The following is a 25,495-nucleotide window of genomic DNA, read 5'->3' as shown; positions in this document are numbered from 1 at the left end:
AGTTTTTATCAAAAATAGAAGTTGAGTTTTGTAAAAAACTTCTTCTACATCTCTGAGATAATTGTATATTTTTTTATTCTGCAGTTTGTTCATGTGGTGTAGCACTGGTTGATTTGCAGATACTAAAAAATCCTCGCATTCCTGTGATAAATGCCACTAAATCATGGTGGGTGATCCTTTCAGTGTACTGTTGGATTCATTTTGCTTGTATGTTGTTGACGATGTTCCCCTCTACATTCGTTAGTGATATTGCCTATAATTTTGTGGTATCGGCCTGTAATTTTCTTTTCTTTTGGTATCAGGGTGGTGGTGACCTCATAGAATGTGTTTGAATGTGTTCTTCCTCTGCAATATTTTGGAAAAGTTTCAGAAGGATAGGGGACTTCCCAGGTAGTGCTAGTGGTAAAGAATCCACCTGCCAATGCAGGAGCTGAGATAGACATGGGTTTGATCCCTGGGTCAGGAAGATCCCCTGGAGGAGGAAATGGCAACCCACTCCAGTATTCTTACCTGGAGAATTCCAAGAACAGAGGAGCTTGGCAGGCTACAGTGCACGGGATTGCAGAAGAGTCAGACACAGCTGAGCACACACACATTTGGTAGAACTCACCTTCCTCCTGTGTTCTCTTGTAATTGCATGATTTTCTTTTATGTTACGTTGGATTGCTTTTTATCTAGATTTGGGGGTTTTGGTTAACTTGTGGTTTTTATATAGCAGTCTATATATATATATATAAGATTTTTTAAGTTGCTGGTCTCTTAATTTTAAATGCGTTTCCACTATCCTACATTCATGATTTTCTCTTCTCAAGGATTGCTAGCTTTGAGATCATGTGGTGTGGATGATTTTCTACCTTTACTGTTCATTTGTCTTTACCTGTGAGTGTTCCCCTTTCCTAACTGTCTTATTTCCAGTTGTGCCTTTTCTATTCCTCCTACAGAAATTCCTTTAGCATTTGTCGTAAAGCTGGTCTGGTGGTGCTGAATCCTTTTAGCTTTTGCTTCTCTGTGAAGCTTTTGATTTCTCCTTCAAGTCAGGAGAGCCTGACTGGGTTGAGTATTCTTGGTTATAGGCTTTTCCCTTTTATTACTTTAAATATGGGCTTCCCAGGTAGCTCAGTGGTATAGAATCTGCTTGCTGAAGCAGGAGACAAGGGTTTGATCCCTGGGTTGGGACAATCCCCTGGAGAAAGAAATGGCAACCCACTCCAGTAGTCTTGCTGGGAAAATCCCATGGACAGATGAACCTGGTGGGCTACAGTCCATGGGGTCACAAAGAGCTGGCCACGACTGAGTGTGCGTGCACTTCACTGCACACTTTAAATACATCATGTCACTGTCTTCTTGGCATGAAAGGTCAAAACAACCTTGTGCTGTGTACGAGTTTCAAACTGTGACAGTGCAGAAACTTATACTCAGGTCTCTTTCCAACTAGGTAGAACCACTAGTGAGAAATAATTCCAGAGACCAAAAAAAAAAAAAAGGCTATTCTGAGGAAAGTTTATCTGGTAAAGAGAAGAATATAAATTCTCATGACCAAAAAAAAAAAAATTGCTCTTAGCACTGTTTTATTCTGTTTGCTAAAAATATATTAACTGTTTAAAAAAAATCACCAAAATATGGTGAAATCTCTCTGAATCCTTCCACTGAGATAGTCTGTTTAGGCAAGTTTTCTGGATCGCTGACTCCTCAGTTTTCCTAAGTTCTTGTATTTTTAATTTTTGTTGAAAAATCCCTCAGGAATGTGTTAAAGTAATCCCCTTCTTTCTTTAGCGCACTAAGCATCCTATAAAGTTTGGGGCCAGCAGAGGGTCGTGGGGACACAGTCATTGGCCCTGAGAAACCCAGAAGCACCTGGGATGGGGGGTGAGCCAGGCTTTGGTCTCCAGATGTCGTGGCTCCACCTGACTGCTCTCTACTCTGGCCTGCCTTTTACGTTGCTTTGCTTCCTCCCTAAGTGTCAATCACCAATTGTATGCTTCCCTATCCATTCTATTTGCAGACTTCAATATGACTGGAGAAACCAAGTTTATTCCCAGAATTACTAGAGACAACGCTACCATTCCCTGAGGACAGGCCATCTGCTTGACCCTGTGGACTTTAAAGTGACCTGCCCCCTCTGCCCTTCTCCTCGGGTACTCACAGCACCATCTGCTTGTTAGAACAGCTACAGGGTAAGAAGAAAGATGCACTGACCCGCTGTGAAAGGCGATCTGATCCTTAGAGTTTTTGAACATTAGAGCTCGCATTTGGATATGAAATCTGTTGATTTTGTTAGCCTCCTGGGTCAAAGGAGAAAAATAAAAACTTTTTGTGAGATGTAAAAGTCTAAGGGGAATGGATACAAAATGTGGTACATATATACAACGGAATAGTACTCAGCCATTAAAAAGAACGAAATAATGCCATTCGTAGTAACATGGATGGACCTAGAGATGGTCATACCGCGTGAAGTCAGTCAGAGAAAGACAGATATGTTATGACATACCTTCTATGTGGAACCTAAAAAGAAATGATACAAATGAACCTAATTACAGAACAGAAACAGACTCAGACTTACAGAAGAAACTTATGGTGGGGGAAGTTAAGGAGTTTGGGAAGGACAGGTACACACTTCTATATGTACAACTGATAACCAACAGGGACCTACTGTAAAGCACAGGGGACTCTGCTCAATGTCATGTGGCAGCCTGGAGGGGAGGGGAGTTTGGGGGAAATGGATACATGTGTATGTATGCTGAGTCCCTTTACTGTCCACCTGAAACTGTCACAACATTGTTAATTGGTTATACTCCAATCCAGTTTTTTGTAAAAAGCAAAAAAAAAAAAAAAAAGATTTAAAAGTCTATACAAATGTTGCCCCTATGAGTTTTTGGACCGGTAATAAGTTAATAAGACTCATATTTAATCTATTTTAGGAGCAAGCAAACAGGCGGATTGTAGCTGAGCCTACAAAGGGGAGTCAGCCCTCAGCTAATGACCTCTGACCTCCCCAGGAAGAAGGTGCCCTCACTTTCCACACGACCTGGGAGCAAGCAGGTAAACTCGGGAGAGAGCCGGCAAAGAAACAGATTTGAAGGAGAATAATCAATACCAGGTTTTGACAATTTTATTGGAAAATAAGTACAGTCCATTGATCAATGATACGTGCTGTACATGAATCTGGTGTCTTTCTATATAAAAATATTTGGTATCTGCTGCAGAATTATATAAACAAGGTTTTTTTTAAATCATTAACCAGTAGAAATATAATTTATCAAAAAACTCATTAAAAAATGGCTCAATACCCTCTTTTACTGCAAATAGAGGCAGAAGGGGGAAAATAAAAATTCTGCTAAGCCAGTTTTAACAACTGGAAATGGAATACTTCACTATACTTGCAAACTTTTCTTAAACACTCACACTGACCAAGAAGAAAAATTCCCATCAGATTATGCAGTAAAATCTAATTAATGGGGAAGGCCTGAAAGGAAAAGGTTAAAGGGAAACTGAACAAAGGTTTTCAAAAAATAAAATAACCTGTGGAAATTTTTAAACAGTAAAGCACAGTCTACGTTATGTGTGCAAATTTCTTCTGAAGGCATTGCCAACAAAGAGACACCCCTGCCTTTTCTGCAGAGAACAGGGCTTGGAGCTGGAGACAGAAGCAACTTCCTGCAGAGACAGCCGAAATACAATCAGACTGACAGAAACAGAACAAGTGTCTGAGGGCAGTTTCTTGGGGAAAGGGACTTGGAGTAAATTTTAAGTTTTAGTAAAATTTGGGTCAGCTAGAGAATACGTGAAGAGGATTTCTGGTCAGAGGAGACGGGAAGGAGAGGCAGAGATGGAGGGAGGCTGGGGATAGGTGTGAAGGTGAACAATCTGGGCGTGTGCAGAGCAGGACTGAGAGGTGTCAGATGCTCGTGGGCGGAAGTGGGCTTTCGCCCAGGAGGAGCCCATGGAGGCGGTCTAGCAAGGGCATTTTAAGATCCGAGCATCGTAGAAAGACGTTTCATCTGTAGGCCGTGTGTGTGACAGAGTGAGAGGAGGAGGTGACTTGGAAGTGGACCTTCCAGAGAAGTGACAAGTCCAGGAATAGGCAGAAGAATAAGGTGGAATCAAGTGGTCACTGCAGGGGAAAGGCATTAAGAGGTGGGTTCATACTCTGCTATTCTTGCTCTCAAAATTCTTTCTCTCCTGCAGAAAGGTAAGGTTATTTCAAACCCTTAAGAGTCAGGGGAATTCCTTTGCTCATTGAAATGACAGTTTTAAAGGTTCCATGAAATGAAATTCCATCTTTGGAAAGTGACTGCCAGTTGTCTGTCGAGAGGTATGGGAAATGCAAGGCAGACGGAAAGTTCTCCAAGAATGCTTCTACATCCTCTGGGAAGTACAGGTCTCAGTCTGCCAGTAGCAATGCCCAGGAGAACCACTCGAGGGCCTGCTGTGCCCAGACTGGGCCACAGCCCTGCCCTCAGACCCTGGGAGACTTCCTAAATCTGTCTATAGATGGTGAATATTACCTGCATGTTCATTCCTCTGGTTTGCTGCCCAGTGCCTTTTCTCAGCAGTTCAAACATTCAGACAGGGCATCCAGCGCCTTCTTAAAGGACTTCCCAAGCCCTCTGCCTGGAGTTGCCCTGGTCACAGAGCGACTGTCGCCACATCCTGCTCCCTTAATCCGGTCCCAGGTGACCTCAGGGATAAGGGACTAAACAGGTGTGTAGGATGACTGTGCAAGTCAGTGAGGCCCAGCCTGCAGTGCCCGAAGACAGGAGTCACCAAGGAACTCTTGGCCAAGCTTCTCCACTACCCGAGAGGCACGTGGACCTCCATGGGTCGTTTCTCCTTAGAGTCCAGCAGAGTGGCCGGGGACAGCAGCTGGTGCTTGGATAAACGCCGCTGCCGCTGGACTGGCATGTGGTACCTGACCTTCTTCCAGAATCTCGAGTTCATAGACTGCGACCCCTCTCTAAAGTCCCCTGACCAGCGTATGACCCCCTGTTTCTGCTTAATGAATTTAATGGATTCTGGCATTTTCTCATAGTCTGGAATCTTCTCCAGCTCCAATAGGACGACTTTAATTCCTTCCTGAATGAGAGCATTGTACATGGCCACCTGCTCTTCAGATGAATTCCCCGGCCAGCTGAATCCTGACGTTTCTGGGACCAAAATGATAATCAGCCTCCTGCTTTTCTTTACATTTTCATTAACAACCTCAACAATGCCTGAAAAACATGAGACACAGCATAGTAAGTAAACTTTCCATCTATAATCCTTCCCTCCAGAACCAAGACCCCTCAAGGTTCTTCCCACCCCATCACCTATGTCTCCCGATACTCTTTCTCCTTAAATCGAAGGAGTTTATCATTTTACAGAAGAGCTCAAACACTGACCCACAAAAGGTGAGTATTTCATGGCGGAGTAGGAGTACTTGAAGAATGAATTTTATAAACTTTCTTGCTAAACCACTGGATCTACATCACTCCTGTTTTTACCATCAGTTGTAAAGTAACTGCTAGACCTAACTAGTTAAGTTCTGCAAAACGAAATAAAATTTAGTTAATTGTTGCCCCAATAGAGTGTGAGAAAAGTAAACACTTGCATTTAGTATGAAAATCATCAGGTCCCACTACGCTCTTCTTGTTTGGTCTCTCAGTCGTGTCTGACTCTTTTCGACCCTTTGGACTGAAGCCCACCAGGCTCCTTTGTCCATGGGATTCCCCAGGTAAGAATACTAGAAAGGGTTGCCATTTTCTCCTCCAGGGGATCTTCCTGACCCAGGGATTGGCAGGCAGATTCTTTACCACTGAGCCACCAAGGAAGTCCCACTTAAGAGGCTCTTCAAGTTGTCAAGTATGTATACCCAGGCTGCAGTCTTCCACCTTTAGTAACCTGGAGAATCCCAGGGACGGGAGAGCCTGGTGGGCTGCCGTCTATGGGGTCGCACAGAGTCGGACACGACTAACGTGACTTAGCAGCAGCAGTAATTCAATTAGTTATCCAACTTTAGTAATTGAATTAGTTATACAAGATGTTACTTCTTTCCACTGCACACGTACTTTCCCCAACGTAGTCATCTCGGCCACAGATGAACAGCTTATAGCCACACTGTTTTTCCAAGACCTCAGGCATGACTTTAAACACAAAAATATCCGAGTTACAGGTGGACCCTTCCCCAGGGGTCTTTGGACATAGTATGTATGCATCATACGTCTTTCCATCTGAAACTAAAAGGGAAAATGCAATAGTTATAGAACCAAAAGAAAAAATGAGATTTGCTAAAGTCAGTATCACAAATATGCATTTCATAGTGAATTACTAATTTTGTGTACAATGGTATGCAGCAACAATACCAAAAAGTATAATGTCTTTATTTTTTTAATATTATTTTATTTTTTAACTTTACAATATTGTATTGGTTTTGCCATATATCAACATGAATCCGCCACAGGTATACATGTGTTCCCCATCCTGAACCCTCCTCCCCCCTCCCTCCCTGTACCATCCCTCTGGGTCGTCCCAGTGCACCAGCCCTGAGCATCCAGTATCATGCATCGAACCTGGACTGGCAACTCGTTTCATATATGATATTATACATGTTTCAATGCCATTCTCCCAAATCATCCCACCCTCTCCCTCTCCCACCGAGTCCAAAAGACTGTTCTGTAATGTCTTTTTAAAGTATTCACCTCTGACAAGTTTTTTTTATTGTGTTTCACTACAAAGTTCTCATATTATTCAAAGGTCCCCCACAAGGAAAGATCCTTCACCTGCCTAGTGTGAAACTCTCTTCATTTCCTTGTTCTCATCTTACTCAAACGTCTCAGTCCTGAATTCTATCCGCTCTTCCTTTTAAGTATTAGTGTTGTTGTTTAGTCACTAAGTTGTGTCTGACTCTCTTTGTGACCCCATGGACTGTAGCCCACCAGACTCCCTTGTCCATGGGATTCTGCAGGCAAGAACACAGGAGTGGGTTGCCGTTTTCTTCTCCAGGGGATCTTCCCAACCCAGGTATCAAACCCGTTTCTCCTGCATTGGCAGGCAGATTCTATACCACTCAGCCACCAGGGAAGCCCATATATTAGTGGAGTAGTAGTTTTTTTTCTGAGATTTAAACAAAATAGAGAATGCTTCTCTGGTGCAGGAAAACTGAGTCATTTCTTTCATTTTATGGCAGGTAATGGGGTGATCTCTGTGCTACCTAACACAGAGCAAGTCTTCAACCGAGGCTTCTGAATAACTGGATTTATAAGCAGATGCCCTAAATGCCAGGCTATCCCACCATTATGAACACCAGAGCAGTAACTTAGAAAATATTAATACTATTCAGTCATGAAACTATAATTATGTATAATTACATTACTTTGTGTGGACCACATTTCATTTTAAAATTAGAATAAAAACCCTCTTAACTACCCCCACTCTCTCAGGAAAATACTGCATAGAATACAAAATTGTACCTTTTTTCGGGAGGAAATCATAGAAGGAATCTCTGTACCAAAGCACAATGTCAACCTTGAAGACTTTGTAGATGCAAACAGAGCATGTAATTACCAATGTTAACATGACGAATATACCAACTGTGGGCTTCTGGAAATCGGGGACTATAGCAGAGAAGAGGGAAAAACACATTAGAACCCAAAGACTTAAAAACTGAGCACAGCAAATTAAACATTACCATCCCAGGGAAACCATATTTGGGATCAGTCTGTAAGTCCAAATTCCAGACAGTATAAACTCATTCATTACCGTATCTCATTAATGGATTATTGTTGTTGTTGTTATTTAGTTGCTAAGTCATGACTGACTCCTTTGTGACCCTATGGACTATAGCCTGCCAGGCTCCTCTGTCCATGGTATTTCCCAGGTAAGAATACTGGAGTGGGTTACCATTTCCTTCTCCAGGGGATCTTCCCAACCCAGGGATCGAATCTGCACCTCTTGCATTTACAGGCAGATTCTTTACCACTGAGCCACCATTAATGGAAGCCCCTATTAATGGATACTAATCTACAGAGGCATTGAGGATGGATACTGTATAAAACTAAGGTGCACTGTATTTAATTCCCACTTAAGTAGTATGCAATAACATAGAAAAAACACCAAAGACCATAAGATAGAGCACTCCATAGGAATATGAGTAAAGTCAAAGTCACTCAGAAGCCTACAAACGTTCTACAAAAGTAGAAGAGTCGGGTGAAAAAAGTGGTAGACTAAGGAAAGGAAAGAAGAGTTTAGGATGGCCAGACAGTGTTTCACACTCCACATTCTCCCAGCTGCACAGGCTAGTTATTCAGCTGATGACCGCGGAGGAGTCTGGTGGAGGAGGGTGGAGAAAGAAGAAAGAGCCTTCTAAACATAAGGAGACAACCAGGAAAGAGAATATAAAAGCTCGGTTATTTTGTTTTTCCAATTTAGGTCACTGACCCACCTGCAGTTGGGTATGTTTAACCTGCAGTTAAACTGGGTATGAAGTGGAAATCAAGGTAGACTAATGTCTGATTGGCCTAACTAATAGTTCACATTTATACTCAATTATTACTTGCAAAGAGTTGGACACGACTGAGCAACTGAACTGAACTGATTGCAGCTTTTAAAAATATTTATTTATTTATTAGGCTGTGTCGGGTCTTAGGTGCGGCACACAGGCTCTCTAGTTGCGGTGCTCGGGGTTGGTTGCTCCACAGTATGTGGGATCTTGGTTCCCCAACCATGATCCAATGCATGTCCCCTGCATAGCAAGGCAGATTCTTAACAACTGGACCATTAGGGAAGTCCCCAGCTGTAGCTTTGTATAAGATCATCTTATCTGAAGTGTAAATCTTCCAGACTGTTTTTATTCAAGACCACCTTAACTATTCTGGGCCCTTGACATTTCCAATATGATTTTTAGAATAAAGACACCCACAACAACTGCTGAGATTTTGATTGGAACTGTTTTCAATGTACAGATTAATTTGAGGGGAACTACTTTGGAGAAGGAAATGGCAACCCACTCCAGTGTTCTTGCCTGGAGAATCCCAGGGATGGGGGAGCCTGGTGGGCTGCCGTCTATGGGTTTGCACAGAGTCCAACACGACTGAAGCGACTTAGCAGCAGCAGCAGAGTATTTATAATACTGAGTCTTTCAATCTGTGGTTATTTATCCCTCCATCTATTAGGTCTTTATCTCAGTAATTATTTTTAGTTTGTATCAGATTTTGAACAATTGTTGCTGCATTTATTCCTAAGTATTTAATAGTTTTGATGCTATTATAAATGCTATTTTTTAAAACTTAAGTTCTGTTTCTTCATTGTTGGTATTTAAAGATATACACAGTCCAGGTTCAGTGCACGATGCTGGATGCTTGGGGCTGGTGCGCTGGGATGGCCCAGGGGGGTGGTATGGGGAGGGGGGAGGGAGGAGGGTTCAGGATGGGGAGCACGTGTATACCTGAAAATTTTTTTAATTTTAAAAATAAAAAATAAAAAAATAAAAAATAAAAAAATAAAGATATACACAGAAATACTATATATACACATATATAGCAACCCACTCCAGTATTCTTGCCTGGAGAATTTCAGGGGTAGTAGAGGAGCCTGGCTGGCTGCAGTCCACGGGGTCACAAAGAGTCAGACATGACTGAGTGACTAACTTTCACTAGTGATATTTCTAAATTCATTTACTAATTCTAATAGTTTGTCCATAGGTTCTTTTTGTTTTTTTTTTTCATGTATACATTCATAAATATTTTACTTCAACTATAAATTATCTTAAAATGTTTCACATACTATAAAACTTTTATTTATTGAAGTATAGTTTATTTATAATGTTTCAGGCGTACAGCAAAGCGATTAAGTTTTATATATGTGTGTGTGTGTGTGTGTGTGTATACACACTTTTCCTGGCTTCCCTGGTGGCTCAGAGGTGAAGAATTTGCCTGCCACTGTAGGAGACACAGGTCTGATCCCTGAGTTTGGAAGACCCCACAGCCAGAGGACCCTGGCTGGCTACAGTCCATGAGGTCACAAAAGATCTGGACATGATTTAGAAACTAAACAACAACATATACACTTTTTTCAGATTTTCTTTCCCTTATAGGTTATTACAAAATACCGAGTATATCGTATTTGCTATGTACAGTATGTTCTTGTTGGTTATCTATTTTATATACATTAGTGTGTACAGGTTAATCTCAGCCTCCTAATTTATCCCTCTCCTTTGGTAGGGCTTCCCTGATAGCTCAGCTGGTAAAGAATCTGCCTGCAATGCGGGAGACCTGGGTTCGGATCCCTGGGTTGGGAAGATCCCCTGGAGAAGGGAATGGCTACCCACTCCAGTATTCTGGCCTGGAGAATTCCACAGAATGTACTGTCCATGGGGTCGTAAAGAGTTGTACATGACTGAGTGACTTTCACTTTCATTCTGACCAGAGGGAAGTGATAGAGAAATGCACATCAGAACTACAATAAACTATTAATTATTGCTGTTGAACATTTTTCCATATGCCTGTTGGCCACCTCTATGTCTTCTTTGAAAAAAATGTCTATTTAGGTCTTCTGCCCATTTTTTGACTGGGTTTTTGTTGTTATTGAGTTGCATAACTGGAGATTAATCCCTTTCCAGTCACATTGTTTACAAATGTTTTCTCTAATTCTATAATATGTCTTTTCATTTTGTTTATAGTTTCATTTGTTGTACAAAAGCTTTTAAGTTTAATTAGGTCCCATTTGGCTTTGTTTTTATTTACTTTATCTAGAAAATGGGTCAGAAATAATATTTCTGTGGTGGTGGAAATAATATTTCTCAGTCATGTCCAACTCTTGTGACCCCATGGACTGTATGTAGTCTGCCAAGCTCCTCCATCCATGGGATTCTCCAGGCAAGAATACTGCAGTGGGTTACCATTTCCTTCTCCAGGGGATCTTCCCCACCCAGGGATCAAATTCACTTCTCCTGCACTGCAGGCATATTCTTTACTACTGAGCCACCAAGGAAGTCCAATATTGCCGTGATGTATGTCAAAGAGTGTTCTGCCTCTGCTTCCCTGCCGGAGGCCAAGACATAGCTCCACCCACCAGGAGGCCTGAACAAGCCTCTAAACCAGCCTCACCCACCAGAGGGCAGACACAAGAAAACTGTCATCTCGCAGCCTGTGGAACTGAGTTCGCAAACAGGTCAGAACCTACCCTGGGACCATGGCCCCGGCCCTTGGGTGATGAGAGGGAGGTGTACTGATGGGACAATAGAATGTTCCCTATAGAGGCCACTTCTCCAAGGTCAAGAAACATGACTAACCTTCCATATACACACAAATTCAAATAGAAATCTACACAAAATGGGACAGCAAAGGAATACATTCCAGACAAAGGAGCAAGATAAAACCCTTCACCTAGAAAAACAACTAACTGAAGTGGAGATAGGCAGTCTACCCAAGAAAGAGTTCAGTATACTGATCATAAAGATCATAAAGTTCTACTCAGGAAAAGGGTGGATGTGAGGAGTGAGAAGTTACAAGAAGTTTTAACAACCCAACAGAGTGGAAGGATACCATAACTGCAATGAAAAATACACTAGAAGGAGTCAATGGTAGAATAAATGAGACAGAAAAATGAATCCATGAGCTGGAACACAAATACCGTCAATATTGTGTTTGATTATACAATGTATGAAAACCAGGAACTTCTGACATCCTCTCTGGAAAGTAGATATTTCGGCTTCCCCTGTGCATCCATCATGGAATTGTTTACCTAAAAATATATTCATTAGGCGCCTAGGATGATCAAGATGCAGGTCAAGAAGCAACAGTTAGAACTGGACATGGAACAACAGACTGGTTCCAAATAGGAAAAGGAGTACGTCAAGGCTGTATATTGTCACCCTGCTTATTTAACTTATATGCAGAATACATCATGAGAAACGCTGGACTGGATGAAGCACAAGCTGGAATCAAGATTGCCAGGAGAAACATCAATAACCTCAGATATGCAGATGACACCACCCTTATGGCAGAAAGTGAAGAACTAAAGAGCCACTTGATAAAAGTGAAAGAGGAGAGTGAAAAGGTTGGCTTAAAACTCAACATTCAGAAAACTAAGATCATGGCATCTGTCCCATTACTTCCTGGCAAATAGATGGGGAAACAGTGAGAGACTTTATCTTGAGGGGCTCCAAAATCACTGCAGATGGTGACTGCAGCCATGAAATTAAAAGACACTCCTTGGAAGAAAAGTTCAAACTAGAAGCATATTAAAAAGCAGAGACATTTCTTTGCCAACAAAGGTGCATCTAGTCAAAGCTATGGTTTTTCCAGTGGTCATGTATGGATGTGAGAGTTGGACCATAAGGAAGGATGAGAGCCAAAGAATTGATGCTTTTGAACTGTGGTGTTAGAGAAGACTCTTGAGAGTCCCTTGGACTGCAAGGAGATCCAACCAGTCCATCCTAAAGGAAATCAGTCCTGAACACTCATTGGAAGGACTGATGCTGAAGCTGAAACTCTAATACTTTGGCCACCTAATGTGAAGAGCTGACTCATTGGAAAAGCCCCTGATGCTGGGAAAGATTGAGGGCAGGAGGATAAGGGGACAACAGAGGATGAGATGGTTGGATGGCATCACCGACTCTATGGACATGAGTTTGAGTAAGCTCCAGGAGTTGGTGATGGACAGGGAAGCCTGGTGTGCTGCAGTCCATGGGGTCGCAAAGAGTCGGACACAACTGAACGACTGAACTGAATTGATGATCAGACTTAAGTTGCTAACTAGCTCTGGAAATAGAATGATTAGCAATTGTCTGCATTATCATAGAACTTACAATCACGTAAAGAAAACTAAGATAGATATGGAAATACATAGCTGAGGCCCTCACACCTTATCTTTTGGGGCAGAGAGATGCATTAATAGAAGGAAAGTAGGGCAAAAAAACTTCACAGAAGATACAGTTCACCTGAGAAGTAAAGTGAATGGAAGTCCCCAGGTTAAAAGGAATCTAAGAGCATTGTGGGCAGAGGAAATAGCATGGCAAACCTCAAGGTCATGATATCTTACCATGGGACTACAAAACTGCATTTCAAATAAACGACTCTCTTGTTTACCTGGATGTATTAGTTGTATGTATGCTGTGCTTATTCCTTCTGTATTCTTGGCTAAACAGGTAAATGGATGCAGGAAAAATTTACTTTCCACTGCCGAAATATTAAGCCGTGCGAGGACTGTACTCCTTCTTCTGTTTAAAGGATTCTCCACTCTGTTCAAAAGAATAAGTAAAATTGTATAGATGGCATCAATTATAGAAACAATACATATACCTGGTTTCTCTCTTTGTCGTTTAAACTGCAGCAGTAAGAATCACCAGCCTAAAGCACAGGTATAAGAATAAGGCTATAAGCAGCACACTGATCTGATATTTGATAGCTCTGGGACCACTTACTAGCAGAGAGAAATCAAATCAAAATGACCAGCTTCCAAAAAGAAAAATGGGGATACAGGCATTCTGGGCTCCATGGGACACGGAGAATATATGAAATAAGAGTAGATCGGGACAGATGGGCAAGGTTCCCAGGTGATGCTAAGGGTTGGGAGTTTCTCCCTGGAGAAGTGACAGGGAGCCATCAGAGACTTGAGCAGGGGCGTGCTTTAATTCTTGGTTACATTTCATGAGTCTTCTCTAAACTACTTTAAAAATGAAATGACATGAAGGGAAATTCAGGACGATTGCATCATTGGAATGTTGCAATTTTTAACTGAATTTAAGAGAAAGCCTTCCAAGTGGTCTGGAATTGGTACCATAATAACATGTAGTTCACCTGTATTGTACAAGATCTTATTAATCCTACTTAGCTTAGCAAAAGTAAAGGGTCAATCAAAGACCCACTTGGAGAAGGAAATGGCAACCCACTCCAGTGTTCTTGCCTGGAAAATCCCATGAACAGAGGAGCCTGATGGGGTACAGTCCACAGGGTCACAACAACTAAGCACATTGACCACTCATCCTTGGTACTAACCCTTGCTTTGGTATTTAGCCACTCAGTCATGTCCAACTCTTTACGACCCCATGGACTGTAGCCCCCCAGGCTCCCCATCCATGGGATTTCCCAGACAAGAACACTGGAGTGAGTTGCTACTTCCTCCTCCAGGGAATCTTCTCAACCCAAGGATTGAACCTGCATCTTCTGCCTTGTAGGCGGATTCTTTACAAGTGAGCCACCAGAGAAGCCAATCTTTGCTACCCTTGGGATTTAATACCACAGTTTGTCTAGGGCACAACTGACTCTTGGCATACTTACGTGATAAAGTCTTCCTCTAGCACAGGAGTGTATGTACTAACCATCGACCCATTCCACTTCCAATAGACATAGTTACTTAGCCGGCCAGTAACATTGCAGATCAATTGAAGCCAGGATCCTGCAAAGCAATGTGTTTTTAAATCATAAGATCAATGGACTCTGGTCTATCTAGATTAACGAATGACTGTTGAATAAAAATTTTAAAGTATAAGAAAGGAAAAAGAAATTGTTCTTACATCTACCACTGAGAGATGACCACTATTAGTAACTTCATGTATCTTATTCCTTACCTTTCTGTGCACTATGCAGCTTTGAAAATTGGGCATTAACATCTACTCTGACTATTGAGAATTTTGGCTCACATGATCAGCCTTCCAAAACAGGCTATTTCATAGTGGTTTAGTATTCCATCATACAGACATATTATGACAAGCTCCTTTCCTATTGCAAAACATAATTTCCTAATTTTTAATTATGATTGATATACCAATGAACATGCCTTTACATCAACCCTGCACATATTCTGAAATGTTATCCTCAATTTTTTGAGGGTTATAAGTCAGAGATTGGGGGGATTTTTTTTTGTTTGGATGGCTTTTTTCTCCCTTATAAATCCAATATATTTTCTAAAGATTTTGCTAAGATACTTTATAGACAGCTCTGTTGCAATAAGATCTCTTTTCTTGTTATGTTTACTTGCTGGTTTTTGCTAAACAAGTCTAATACTATAGTATATTAATTTTATATCTGGCCAGTTAATACAATAATTATTCTAACTTTCCCCAGTAATTCTCCTGAAATTTATAGGTATGTAATTATACAATCGGAAAACAAAGTTATTTTCTCCCGTAGAGTCAGCAAGCCTTGGTTCTTTAATCTTTGCATTAGTGGGCACTTCTGGAACAAGTAACTGTTAATTGTTACAGTAACTGTAACAAGTTCATGTGGGCAGCTTAGTCTCACTCTTGACTTCAATAAGAAAGTCCAGACCTGTATAAGGCTTAACACTATAGAGTTTCATAATTAAAAATGCTGGTGATGACTGGTTTGAATTAATGTTATTTACCAAGTGCAGAGGGCTTCCTAGGTGGCTCAGTGGTGAAGAAGCTGCCTGCCAAGTAGGACACACGGGTTTGATCCCTGGGTCAGGAATATCCTCTGGAGAAGGAAATGGCAACCCACTCAAGTATTCTTGACTGGGAAATCCCATCAACAGAGGAGACTGGCAGGCTACAGTCCATGGGGTCGCAAATCAAGTGCAGAAAGTGTCCCTCAGTTCCTATTTTTCTATGTCATTTTATTGGTAATTAATGTGAAATCTTATCAAATAAAAGCCTGACTATAGCATAACCTTATGCTACGGTGATGGGCCTCTGATCAATGTGATATTTTAAAATAATTATTTCTAATGTAATGTAGGGGGGAGGAGAAGGGGACGACAGAGGATGAGATGGTTGGATGGCATCACTGACTCAATGGACATGAGTTTGAGTAACCTCCAGGAGTTGGTGATGAACAGGGAAGTCTGGTGTGCTGCAGTCCATGTGGTCGTAAAGAGTTGGACACAAAGAAGAGACTGAACTGAATGTAGTTATTATTTTTAGATCTGTAGATCAAATCTAGGTTTTTAGAGAGAGCTCTTAAGTACACATTCCCAGAGCATGCCTTCTCAATAGGGAAAAATGTACTTCTTAGCGAGAAGAGCAACAAAAGCTTATCTATTGCAATGGTCTGCAGTCCTCTAAAGTGCCAGAGTACATATCTGGGCATTAAATATCTGAGAAAGTAAAGAGGATTGGGGAAAAAAATGTCCTGTTAGGTGGTACTACTACTACTACTAAGTCTCTTCAGTCGTGTCCGACTCTGTGCAACCCCATAGATGGCAGCCCACCAGGCTCCCCCATCCCTGGGATTCTCCAGGCAAGAACACTGGAGTGGGTTGCCATTTCCTTTTCCAATGCACGAAAGTGAAAAGTGGAAGTGAAGTTGCTCAGTCGTGTCCAACTCTTAGCGACCCCATGGACTGCAGCCCACCAGGCTCCTCCGTCCATGGGATTTTCCAGGCAAGAGTACTGGAGTGGGGTGCCATTGCCTTCTACAGGGGAAGAAAAAAGGGGGAAATAAAAGGTTGAAAACACTGCTCTGAATTCTACTGGCCAATATTTAAAGTCTTCATCTCTTTCTTTGTTTACATCTATGAATGTCTGTATATTACCTTCCCACATGAAGAACAACTTGGCCAAGTGCAGAATTCAGAGGTCACACATTTTAGCTTTTAATCTCTGTACAATTGTTCTTTGTCTTCATGCAGTTACTATTACAGAAGAGAATTCTATATGCCAGCCTGAATTTTGATCCTCTGATACAAAAGAAAAGTCTGTTTTTATGTTGGGACCAGTGGTTTCCAACAACTTTCAGTGTTGGCAAAAACATTCTATAGTTGTGCTGTCTAATACATAGTCACTAGTCACATCTAAGCCAGTCAGCTCTTGAATGAGGGAATAATATTTAATTAAACTGAATTTACTAAATTTAAATTTAGTGTGGCTATGTACATAACCACACATGCCTAGCTGCTACTGTACTGCACAGCTTAGATGTGAATGCCTATAGTATTATGTCTTTATTCTTGAAATAAAACATTATCACTAGCTTGGAAAAATAATTCTCTAGAGTAATTTACCTTCTGGGTCTATAGTCTTAGTCTTCTACCTAAAAGTTTAACTCTCTCAGGAAAAGAAATCCATCCTATACCAAATATATTCCATTTCTTATTTCTAGGCCTATTGAACTTGGTCTTTGTTTTTTAAGATTTTTTTTTTTTTTAATGTGGAGCATTTTTAAAGTCTTTATTGAATTTGTCATAATACTGCTTCTGTATTATGTTCTGGTTCTTTGGCCACGAGGCAGGTGAGATCTTAGCTCCCCTCCCTGGGATCGAACCCACACCCCTTATATTGTAAGGCGAAATCTTAACCACTGCACCACCAAGGAAGTCCCCGAACTTGTTTGTCGGCTGATGTCTTCATGAATAGTAACTGTCCATAGAAAAGTAACACTGAGTCAATAAGACGTGGCTAGATATTTGCCATAAGAGGCAAAAAATCCAAAGAAACAAGACACAGTGTGTGCCACTTTCTAACTTTAGATACATGCAGTGAACAGCTTGGGTTGTGTGCAGCAAAGGTACAGTTTATCTTACTCTCTAGTTCAAAGAAACACTGATTTCAGCATATCCTAATTGTAGCCCACTTACCCAAGACCACTTCCATTGTCTCATTAGCTGGACTCACAATCTCAGGTTTTGTGTTTCTGGATTTCTCTGAAAGAAAAACACCCACAAGGTCTCTTATAGATTCAAATCTCCAAAGATGACAACACTTGGCAAAATATACCAAACATTAACATATTACAACACAGCATCTGCCTCTAGGGGCCACAGTATACATGGCAGGAGACAGAGGGCCAGGATTTTTGTGAAGGCAGGAGGCTGACTCAGAGGCCACAGCAAAACCATAACACCTCAGCCCTTCTGAACCCACAGAGTTTGGTGCTACAAAAAAAAAAAAAGACCACAAACATCACCAGGCTCTGGGTCTGCGGACAAGTGCATCTCTTCATGCAAATCAGGGAGAACAAAGTGGCTTCCCTGGATGGAGCTTTATTAACCAGAAAGTCACTAGTGCTAGATGTGTGTCTATTTGGTAACTTTCACAGTAACCCAAGAGTGAAAGCCACAGTTATCAAAGAATGCCACACACTTTGGCATACTTTATTACAGTAGGCAGAAAAATACTAAGAATCTCCAGAAATTAATCTGTCTTTTATTCTCAAGAAGATAGGCTTCAAGAGTTGATCTGGGACCAAACGTGACCAAATTTGAATGCCTAGTATTCATTCTGCTACTTAAAAAAAATTCGTTAGCTCCATCAGCGCAGGATATTCTGTCTCTCGTTCCCTACTGTATACCTAGAAAGTGCCTGGAAGATGGGAAATGCCCAACAAATATTTATAAATCCACCTTTAGAAGAGAAACAAAACAGAACCCCACCCCTGATTATATTATTTCTATATAAGGGATCAGAAAAGATGTCCGAAAGTAGTTAAAACCCATTTGAATTCTTAAAATTCTGTAGTACCCTGTTTTCCCTCAAATCTGGTCTGCTGGTCTGGCTGCAGTACCCCAAGAAACACAAACTGGAGATACGCAACGCCCAGGGAAGTGCTGCTAAGGATGGTTGTGACTCAGGACTCCTGAAATTTAGGAGTCACCGATACTTGTAGGATGTAGGCAAGGAATCGATTTTGAGACAACACAATTAAACTTTGGCAAAAATAAATAATTGTAGAACTGAGAAAACACAGCTATCTGAAAAGTGATCATCTGGGTTTACCTGGGATAGTCCCTATTAGGCCTGTTGTCCCAGAATAATTACTAATAGAGACTGCTTGAACTTTTCAAAGTCCTGGTTAGAGTAACTTTACTTTTTTTGTTGTTGTTGTAAACAGCTTGATAAATTTAACTTTCTATTTCATATCAGAGTAAAGCTGATTAACAATGTTGTGATTGTTTCACGTGGGGGTCTCCTCCCATCCAGGCTGCCACGTAACATTGAGCAGAGTTCCCTGTGCTATGCAGTAGGTTCTTGCTGGTTATCCATTTAAAATATAGCAGTGTGTACATGTCCTTCCCAAACTCCCTAACTATCCCTACCCCCCATTCTTTCCCTCTGGTAACCATAAGTTCATGGGAATAACTCTCTTCATACATTACTGAAAGCTTAGGAAATCCTACTATTGAGAGAAAGGTTGAGTGTTCTGCCCATCTCCAGGTAACTTATAAAGGTGCATTTGTTCTATTTTGTTTTAAAATAGTTTTTAATATGAAATATGGTGAATAGCAGCCTCAGGATGACTAACAGGAAAAACTGGCATGCACCTATTCGTTTCTCAGCTGTCGGGCACCAGGCACATGACTGCAAGCTGAGCACGCTTGATCCACAACACAGTTCACGACAACCTCGGAAGCCTGAATCTGCTTACAGAGGAGGAAACGGGCTCAGAGAAGTTATGCGACTGGGTTAACACAGATCTGACAAGGGTGGAGCTTATTCCATGGATAAAGAAGCTGTGGTACATGTACTCAGTGGAATATTACACACCATTAAAAAGAATGAAGTAATGCCATTTTCAGCAACATGGATGGACCTAGAGATGGTCACACTGGGTGAGGTCAGTCAGACGGAAAAGGAGAAATGCTGTATGACGTCCCCCCATCAAGCTAAAAGAAATGACACAAAGGAACTTACAAAACAGAAAGACTTACAGACTTAGAGAACGAACTTATGGTCAGCAAGGGGGATGGGGGAACGGATAGTTGCTGCTGCTGCTGCTAAGTCGCTTCAGTCGTGTCCGACTCTGTGCGACCCCATAGACGGCAGCCCACCAGGCTCCCCCATCCCTGGGATTCTCCAGGCAAGAACACTGGAGTGGGTTGCCATTTCCTTCTCCAATGCAGGAAAGTGAAAAGTGAAAGTGAAGTCGCTCAGTCGTGTCCGACTCCTAGCGACCCCATGGACTGCAGCCTACCAGGCTCCTCTGTCCATGGGATTCTCCAGGCAAGAGTACTGGAGTGGGGTGCCATTCAAGGGGGATGGGGGAACGGATAGTTAGGGATGGATACATCCATCCCTGAATATGCACACACTGCTATATTTAAAATGGACAACCAACAATATATATATAATATATATTTGCTGTCACCACTGTGGTCTTCCCTCACTGACCCTAGCAGAGTACTCACCATACTGTGGATTGATTAATTTGTAACTATGAAGAGTCATTTACTGATTTTAAGAGTGGCTTATGCAGATTGAGGAAATCACAGAAGCCCTGTGGGGACTTAGAGAATCAACTTATGGTTACCAGCGGGGGAAGGTGCAGGGAAGGGATAGTTAAGGAGTTTGGGATGGATGTGTACACACTGCTATATTTAAAGTGGATAACTGACAGGGCCTACCGTATAGCACAGGGACCTCTGCTCAATGTCATGTGGCACCTGGAGGGGAGTTTGGGGGAGAGTGGATCCATGTATGTGTGTGGCTTAGCCCCTTTGCTGTGCACCTGAGACTATCTCAACGTTGTTAATTAGCTGTACTCCAATGCAAAATAAAAAGATGTTTTTGAAAAAGTGTAACTTATTTCAAGGTCTGTTAGGGTCCATCAACAACTGCTAGACACCCAGACTCCTCAGGTGAGAGGTCTCAGAACTGTCCTTTCCCCAGTACTAGCCAGAGGAGTCCCTGAAGCCTCTAGAGAACCATCTTTAGCCACGCCCCAAAACAAGCCTCCTAGTTCCACTGGAAAACTCAGCTCATCCTGTCTGTTTAATCAGCACTGCATCTGAAACAGGAATGAAAACACTTACATAGCATAGAGCAACAAAAACTAAAGCCAGGTGACCTCTAGCAAGTCATCATGCTTCTCCTGGACTTAGTCCCTCTGTAGACAGTGAAGGTGATATTACTCACAGTCTCTGGACCTTCCCGGATTTAAACTCCTAGTACTGCAGCTATGACTCACCCAGAGTAATCAGCTTTATCGCCCGGGTGACACGATACTGCTTTCCCAAGTGTGTGTATGACGCATGACACATATAGTGCCCACTGTGTGCTGTGTTCACGTTTGTGATGATCAGCTTATTTGTTACTCCAGCAAAGTTTACGTTGTCAAGAAGTAGAGGTTTGCAGTCCTAGACAGGGGGAAAGGAAGTATTGAAAACCAATTATTCATAGTTATATTCAACTAAGGGCAACCCACTCCAACATTCTTGCCTGGGAAACACTATGGACAGAGGAGCCTGGTGGGCTACAGTTCATGGGGTCGCAAAGAGTCAGATGTGACTAACGGACTAGAACACACATTCATGTATATGTGAATAGAAAGGTACTTGCACAGAAGTTTTAATTTTGCCTTTTTTTTGGCAAAGTCATAATTATAGTCCCAGGATATTACATTTTTATGCCTATGAGTCTTGCACTTTGAAGACAACTGGAAACAAATATACTTTGTAAGAAAAAAATGTTTGAGGAAAGAATGCTAACTACAATTTCTTAGTAATGATATACTTCCATTCTTCACTGATATTATTTTGTATTTTTAAACCTCTAAAAAATGATTATCCATGTAAGCTCCAAGAAGCCAGGTAGATCAAAGACACCAGAATATGATGTATTCCATGCAGTGCTAGCTGATGACTTTTCAGTTACAGAAACCACTAAAGTTATCTAAGGACCACTTAGTATTTATAATAAAACATGAAATAATATACTTTGTAACAAATAGTCACTTTAAAAAACCCTAAATTTATAATCATCCTTATTTTTAAACATCTTATATACCCACCGTACTTTTCTCAGCTGTACCCTATTAAACAAAAATGACAGAAAGTAAATTTTTACTTAAGCTGCAAATTAAACACATACAATCATAAAACTTTAAAAATGTTCTATTAAGTTTCACCACTCAAAAGCAAATAATCTGCCAAATGAAAAAGTCCTTTGCGGATTCATCCTAATGTCTATGACAGCAAACTCTTTTATTTGCTAGAGAAGTAAAAGGCCATATGTAATACAAAATTACCTTATACCACTGTACTTGGGGTAACTCATTGTTTTCATCTTTTAAAAAATCCAAGTAAGGACATACAAGTTGTCCGTCTCCCGCGGTCAGCAGTCTCTGGGTAAACACAGTCCTTTCATTGTAACACAAGTTAGGCTCATGCTGCACAAACTCTACCACTATTTTAATTTTGAGGCAGTAAGTTGAATTTCTAAAATAAATCAAAATAAGTTCATTAAAAAAAAATTGGTTTTTTTTTTTCCGTCCTGAAGAATGGTACAGACACGACATGTTTGTAACCTATTTATCGCTTGCTTACCTCACTGAGCAATAGTAAGCTCCTGAATCCTCCACTTCAGCAGGAACAAACCAGAGCTTGTCTTTGTGCTGGTGAATCCGAGATCCTCTTTCTGTAGATACAGGCGTCGTGCTGTCATTTTTATACCAAGTTATAGGCTCTTTGTGGGCACTTGTGATGAGAGGACACGAGCGAGCATCGATTTCACGTGCGGGTGAAACCAGCGTAATTTTCTCTTCATGTTCCTCACATTTATCTTAAAAAAGGAGAAAGGGAAAGTCATTTCTCCTTGCCAAAGAAATTTGGCAACGTTTCTTAATGGAATATCTAAATAAAAACACCAGTTATTAAATATATTAATTTGTGTTATTCAGGAGGGTGTTAGCTCAGTTCAGTCGCTCAGTTGTGTCCGACTCTTTGCGACCCCATGAACCGCAGCACACCAGGCCTCCCTGTCCATCACCAATGCCCGGAGTCCACCCAAACCCGTGTTCATCTAGTCGGTGATGCCATCCAGCCATCTCATCCTCTGTCATCCCCTTCTTCTCCTGCCCCCAATCCCTCCCAGCATCAGGGTCTTTTCCAATGAGTCAACTCTTCCCATGAGGTGGCCAAAGTATTGGAGTTTCAGCTTCAACATCACTCCTTCCAATGAACACCCAGGGCTGATCTCCTTCAGAATGGACTGGTTGAATCTCCTTGCAGTCCAAGGGACTCTCAAGAGTCTTCTCCAACACCACAGTTCAAAAGCATCAATTCTTCGGCGCTCAGCTTTCTTTATAGTCCAATTCTCATATCCATACATGACCACTGGAAAAACCATAGCCTTGACTAGACAGATCTTTGTTGGCAAAGTGATGTCTCTGCTTTTCAATATGCTATCTAGGTTGGTCATAACTTTCCTTCCAAGGAGTAAGCGTCTTTTAATTTCATGGCTACAATCACCATCTGCAGTGATTTTCGAGCCCCAAAAAATAAAGTCTGACACTGTGTCCACTGTTTCCCCATCTATTTGCCATGAAGTGATGGGACCAGATGCCACGATCTTCGTTTTCTGAATGTGGAGCTTTAAGCCAACTTTTTCACTCTCCTCTTTCACTTTCATCAAGAGGCTTTTTAGTTCCTCTTCACTTTCTGCCATAAGGGTGGTGTCATCTGCATATCTGAGGTTATTGAGATTTCTCCCGGCAATCTTGATTCCAGCTTGTGCTTCTTCCAGCCCAGCGTTTCTCATGATGTACTCTGCATATAAGTTAAATAAGCAGGGTGACAATATACAGACTTGAAGTACTCCTTTTCCTATTTGGAACCAGTCTGCTATTCCATGTCCAGTTCTAACTGTTGCTTCCTGACCTGCATACAGGTTTCTCAAGAGACAGGTCAGATGGTCTGGTATCCCCATCTCTTACAGAATTTTCTACAGTTTGTTGTGATCCACACAGTCAAAGGCATTGGCATAATCAATAAAGCAGAAATAGATGTTTTTCTGGATCTCTCTTGCTTTTTCTATTATCCAGCAGATGCTGGCAATTTGATCTCTGGTTCCTCTGCCTTTTCTAAAACCAGCTTGAACATCTGGAAGTTCACGGTTCACATATTGCTGAAGCATGGCTTGGAGAATTTTGAGCATTACTTTACTAGCATGTGAGATGAGTGCTTTTTCCATGATCCAGGGGATGTTGGCAATTTGATCTCTGGTTCCTCTGCCTTTTCTAAAACCAGCTTGAATATCTGGAAGTTCACGGTTCACATATTGCTGAAGCATGGCTTGGAGAATTTTGAACATTACTTTACTAGCGTGTGAGATGAGTGCAATTGTGCAATAGTTCGAACATTCTTTGGCATTGCCTTTCTTTGTGTTATACAGGAGAGTGTTAAGAACCTGACAATTAAGAGAATTATCTTGGAAGTCTGAAAGATTTCTAGTCACTTACTACCTGTGTCCTTGAGCAAGTTATTTAACCTCTCTCATCCCCTCTGTATAGCTGTTTTAATAAAAAGATGGAATAACCTTAATTTGCCCCCCCACCTGAACAGCTTAAAAAAATGGACAAAGTATGTGAAACAACAATGTTCAAGACATTGAATGTCAGGGAACAAAGGACAGAAGTACCACAAAGTCAGGACACAGAAGGAGGGGAACCCTAGAGTTTTCCCAAAGTATTGTGTAGAGGGAGATTCTAAACCGTGGCACTGCAGGGAGGAAAGTAGGCAAAACCCAGTGTTCTTTCTTGAGCTGAGGAGATGGACCTGGGAGTCCAGGTAAACGAAGAGACTGGAGGGCAGGATACCAAAGAGATTACAGCTGCACCCAGAGGAGGAGCGAGTTCTGGAGGACTACAGGACTGAGCATTCCTCAATTCATGTAACATGAATCCCTTAAGGGCCGGAGAGGGCCTGTCTTCCTGGAACAGGAAAAGTCTTTGAAGAAATACAAGTTGAAATTTTTCAGGATTTTATGAAAATGACGTACCCACCACAGACCCCAAAGTCACAATGATCCCCAATGATCCCCAAAGAAACATGAAGAAAACCACACCACGTAAGACAAAAATGATGCAGCCTTCTTACCAGAAACAATACAAGCCAGAAGAGAGAAGAATTAAGATAAGTACTAAAAGGAAAACAAAATCATCTACCTAGAACTCTACATCCAGGGAAAGTATCTTTCAGAAATAGAGGCAACACTGTAAAATTCAAGCCAGACAACTGGTAATACCTGGTTAATAATATTCATCCCTATTCCATCATCACAGAAAACACATAATATCAGTATGCTCCATTTTCAGTGATGCAAAATTGGATCATCCGGCTAAATTTTATCCTCCAGGTCTTTCAACTATACAGTGTCTCTTTTCAATTAATAAGCAATTTGATAGGTGGTATTTTGAGATTACGTGCATAGTCTATAGATACTTTTCATGCAATTACTTTTGTATTCACTGATTATCTTGCTTGAATAAATTATAGAGGCAGAAATAGAGGCAAAATAAAGAAATAGAGGCAAAATACTTTTTCATACTTTTAAAATATTACTTTTAAAAATTTATTTTCATATATGTATAAACTATCACCAGCACACTTGTACTGACAAAAAATGTAAGGAGGTCCTTTAGAAAGAAAGAAAAACAGTATCAGATGAAAAAAAATGAATCTACATAAAGGAATAAATAGCCCCAGAAATGTTTACTACATGGGTAATCATAATGTTTTTCATTTTATTTAAATCTCTTTAAAGATAACTAAAGATCACTTCATGGCAAATAGACGGGGAGACAATGGAAACAGTGACAGACTTTATTTTCTTGGGCTCCAAAATCACTGC

At 41.2% G+C, this 25,495-nt stretch overlaps 1 protein-coding gene and 1 long non-coding RNA gene across 12 annotated transcripts in view; one reads left to right on the top strand and one right to left on the bottom strand.

The window, feature by feature from the left end:
• Positions 1–3,952, top strand: part of LOC132346540 (uncharacterized) — a 109,876-nt gene extending 105,924 nt beyond the window's left edge. Inside the window, exons 3-4 of the long non-coding RNA XR_009496366.1 lie at positions 2,003–2,174; positions 2,919–3,952. This is a non-coding gene — a long non-coding RNA (uncharacterized lncRNA). The remainder of the gene's footprint in view (positions 1–2,002; positions 2,175–2,918) is intronic.
• IL1R1 (interleukin 1 receptor type 1) overlaps positions 3,094–25,495 on the bottom strand; it is a 133,442-nt gene continuing 111,040 nt past the window's right edge. For all 11 annotated transcript variants that reach the window (XM_059891221.1, XM_059891220.1, XM_024998607.2 and 8 more), the window contains 9 exons: positions 22,192–22,426; positions 21,894–22,083; positions 20,835–21,003; positions 17,509–17,574; positions 14,253–14,370; positions 13,062–13,213; positions 7,446–7,589; positions 6,045–6,212; positions 3,094–5,210 (listed from right to left, as the gene is read on the bottom strand). In XM_059891221.1, coding sequence (XP_059747204.1) covers positions 4,792–5,210; positions 6,045–6,212; positions 7,446–7,589; positions 13,062–13,213; positions 14,253–14,370; positions 17,509–17,574; positions 20,835–21,003; positions 21,894–22,083; positions 22,192–22,426 — 1,661 coding nt within the window. In that variant the 3' untranslated portion in view covers positions 3,094–4,791. The remainder of the gene's footprint in view (positions 5,211–6,044; positions 6,213–7,445; positions 7,590–13,061; positions 13,214–14,252; positions 14,371–17,508; positions 17,575–20,834; positions 21,004–21,893; positions 22,084–22,191; positions 22,427–25,495) is intronic.

This window comes from Bos taurus, chromosome 11, assembly GCF_002263795.3.
Source record: "Bos taurus isolate L1 Dominette 01449 registration number 42190680 breed Hereford chromosome 11, ARS-UCD2.0, whole genome shotgun sequence".
In the NCBI taxonomy this organism is placed as follows: Eukaryota; Metazoa; Chordata; class Mammalia; order Artiodactyla; family Bovidae; genus Bos; species Bos taurus.
The sequence above is the reverse complement of the archived record's forward strand: the minus strand, read 5'-3'. Positions and strand labels throughout refer to the sequence as shown.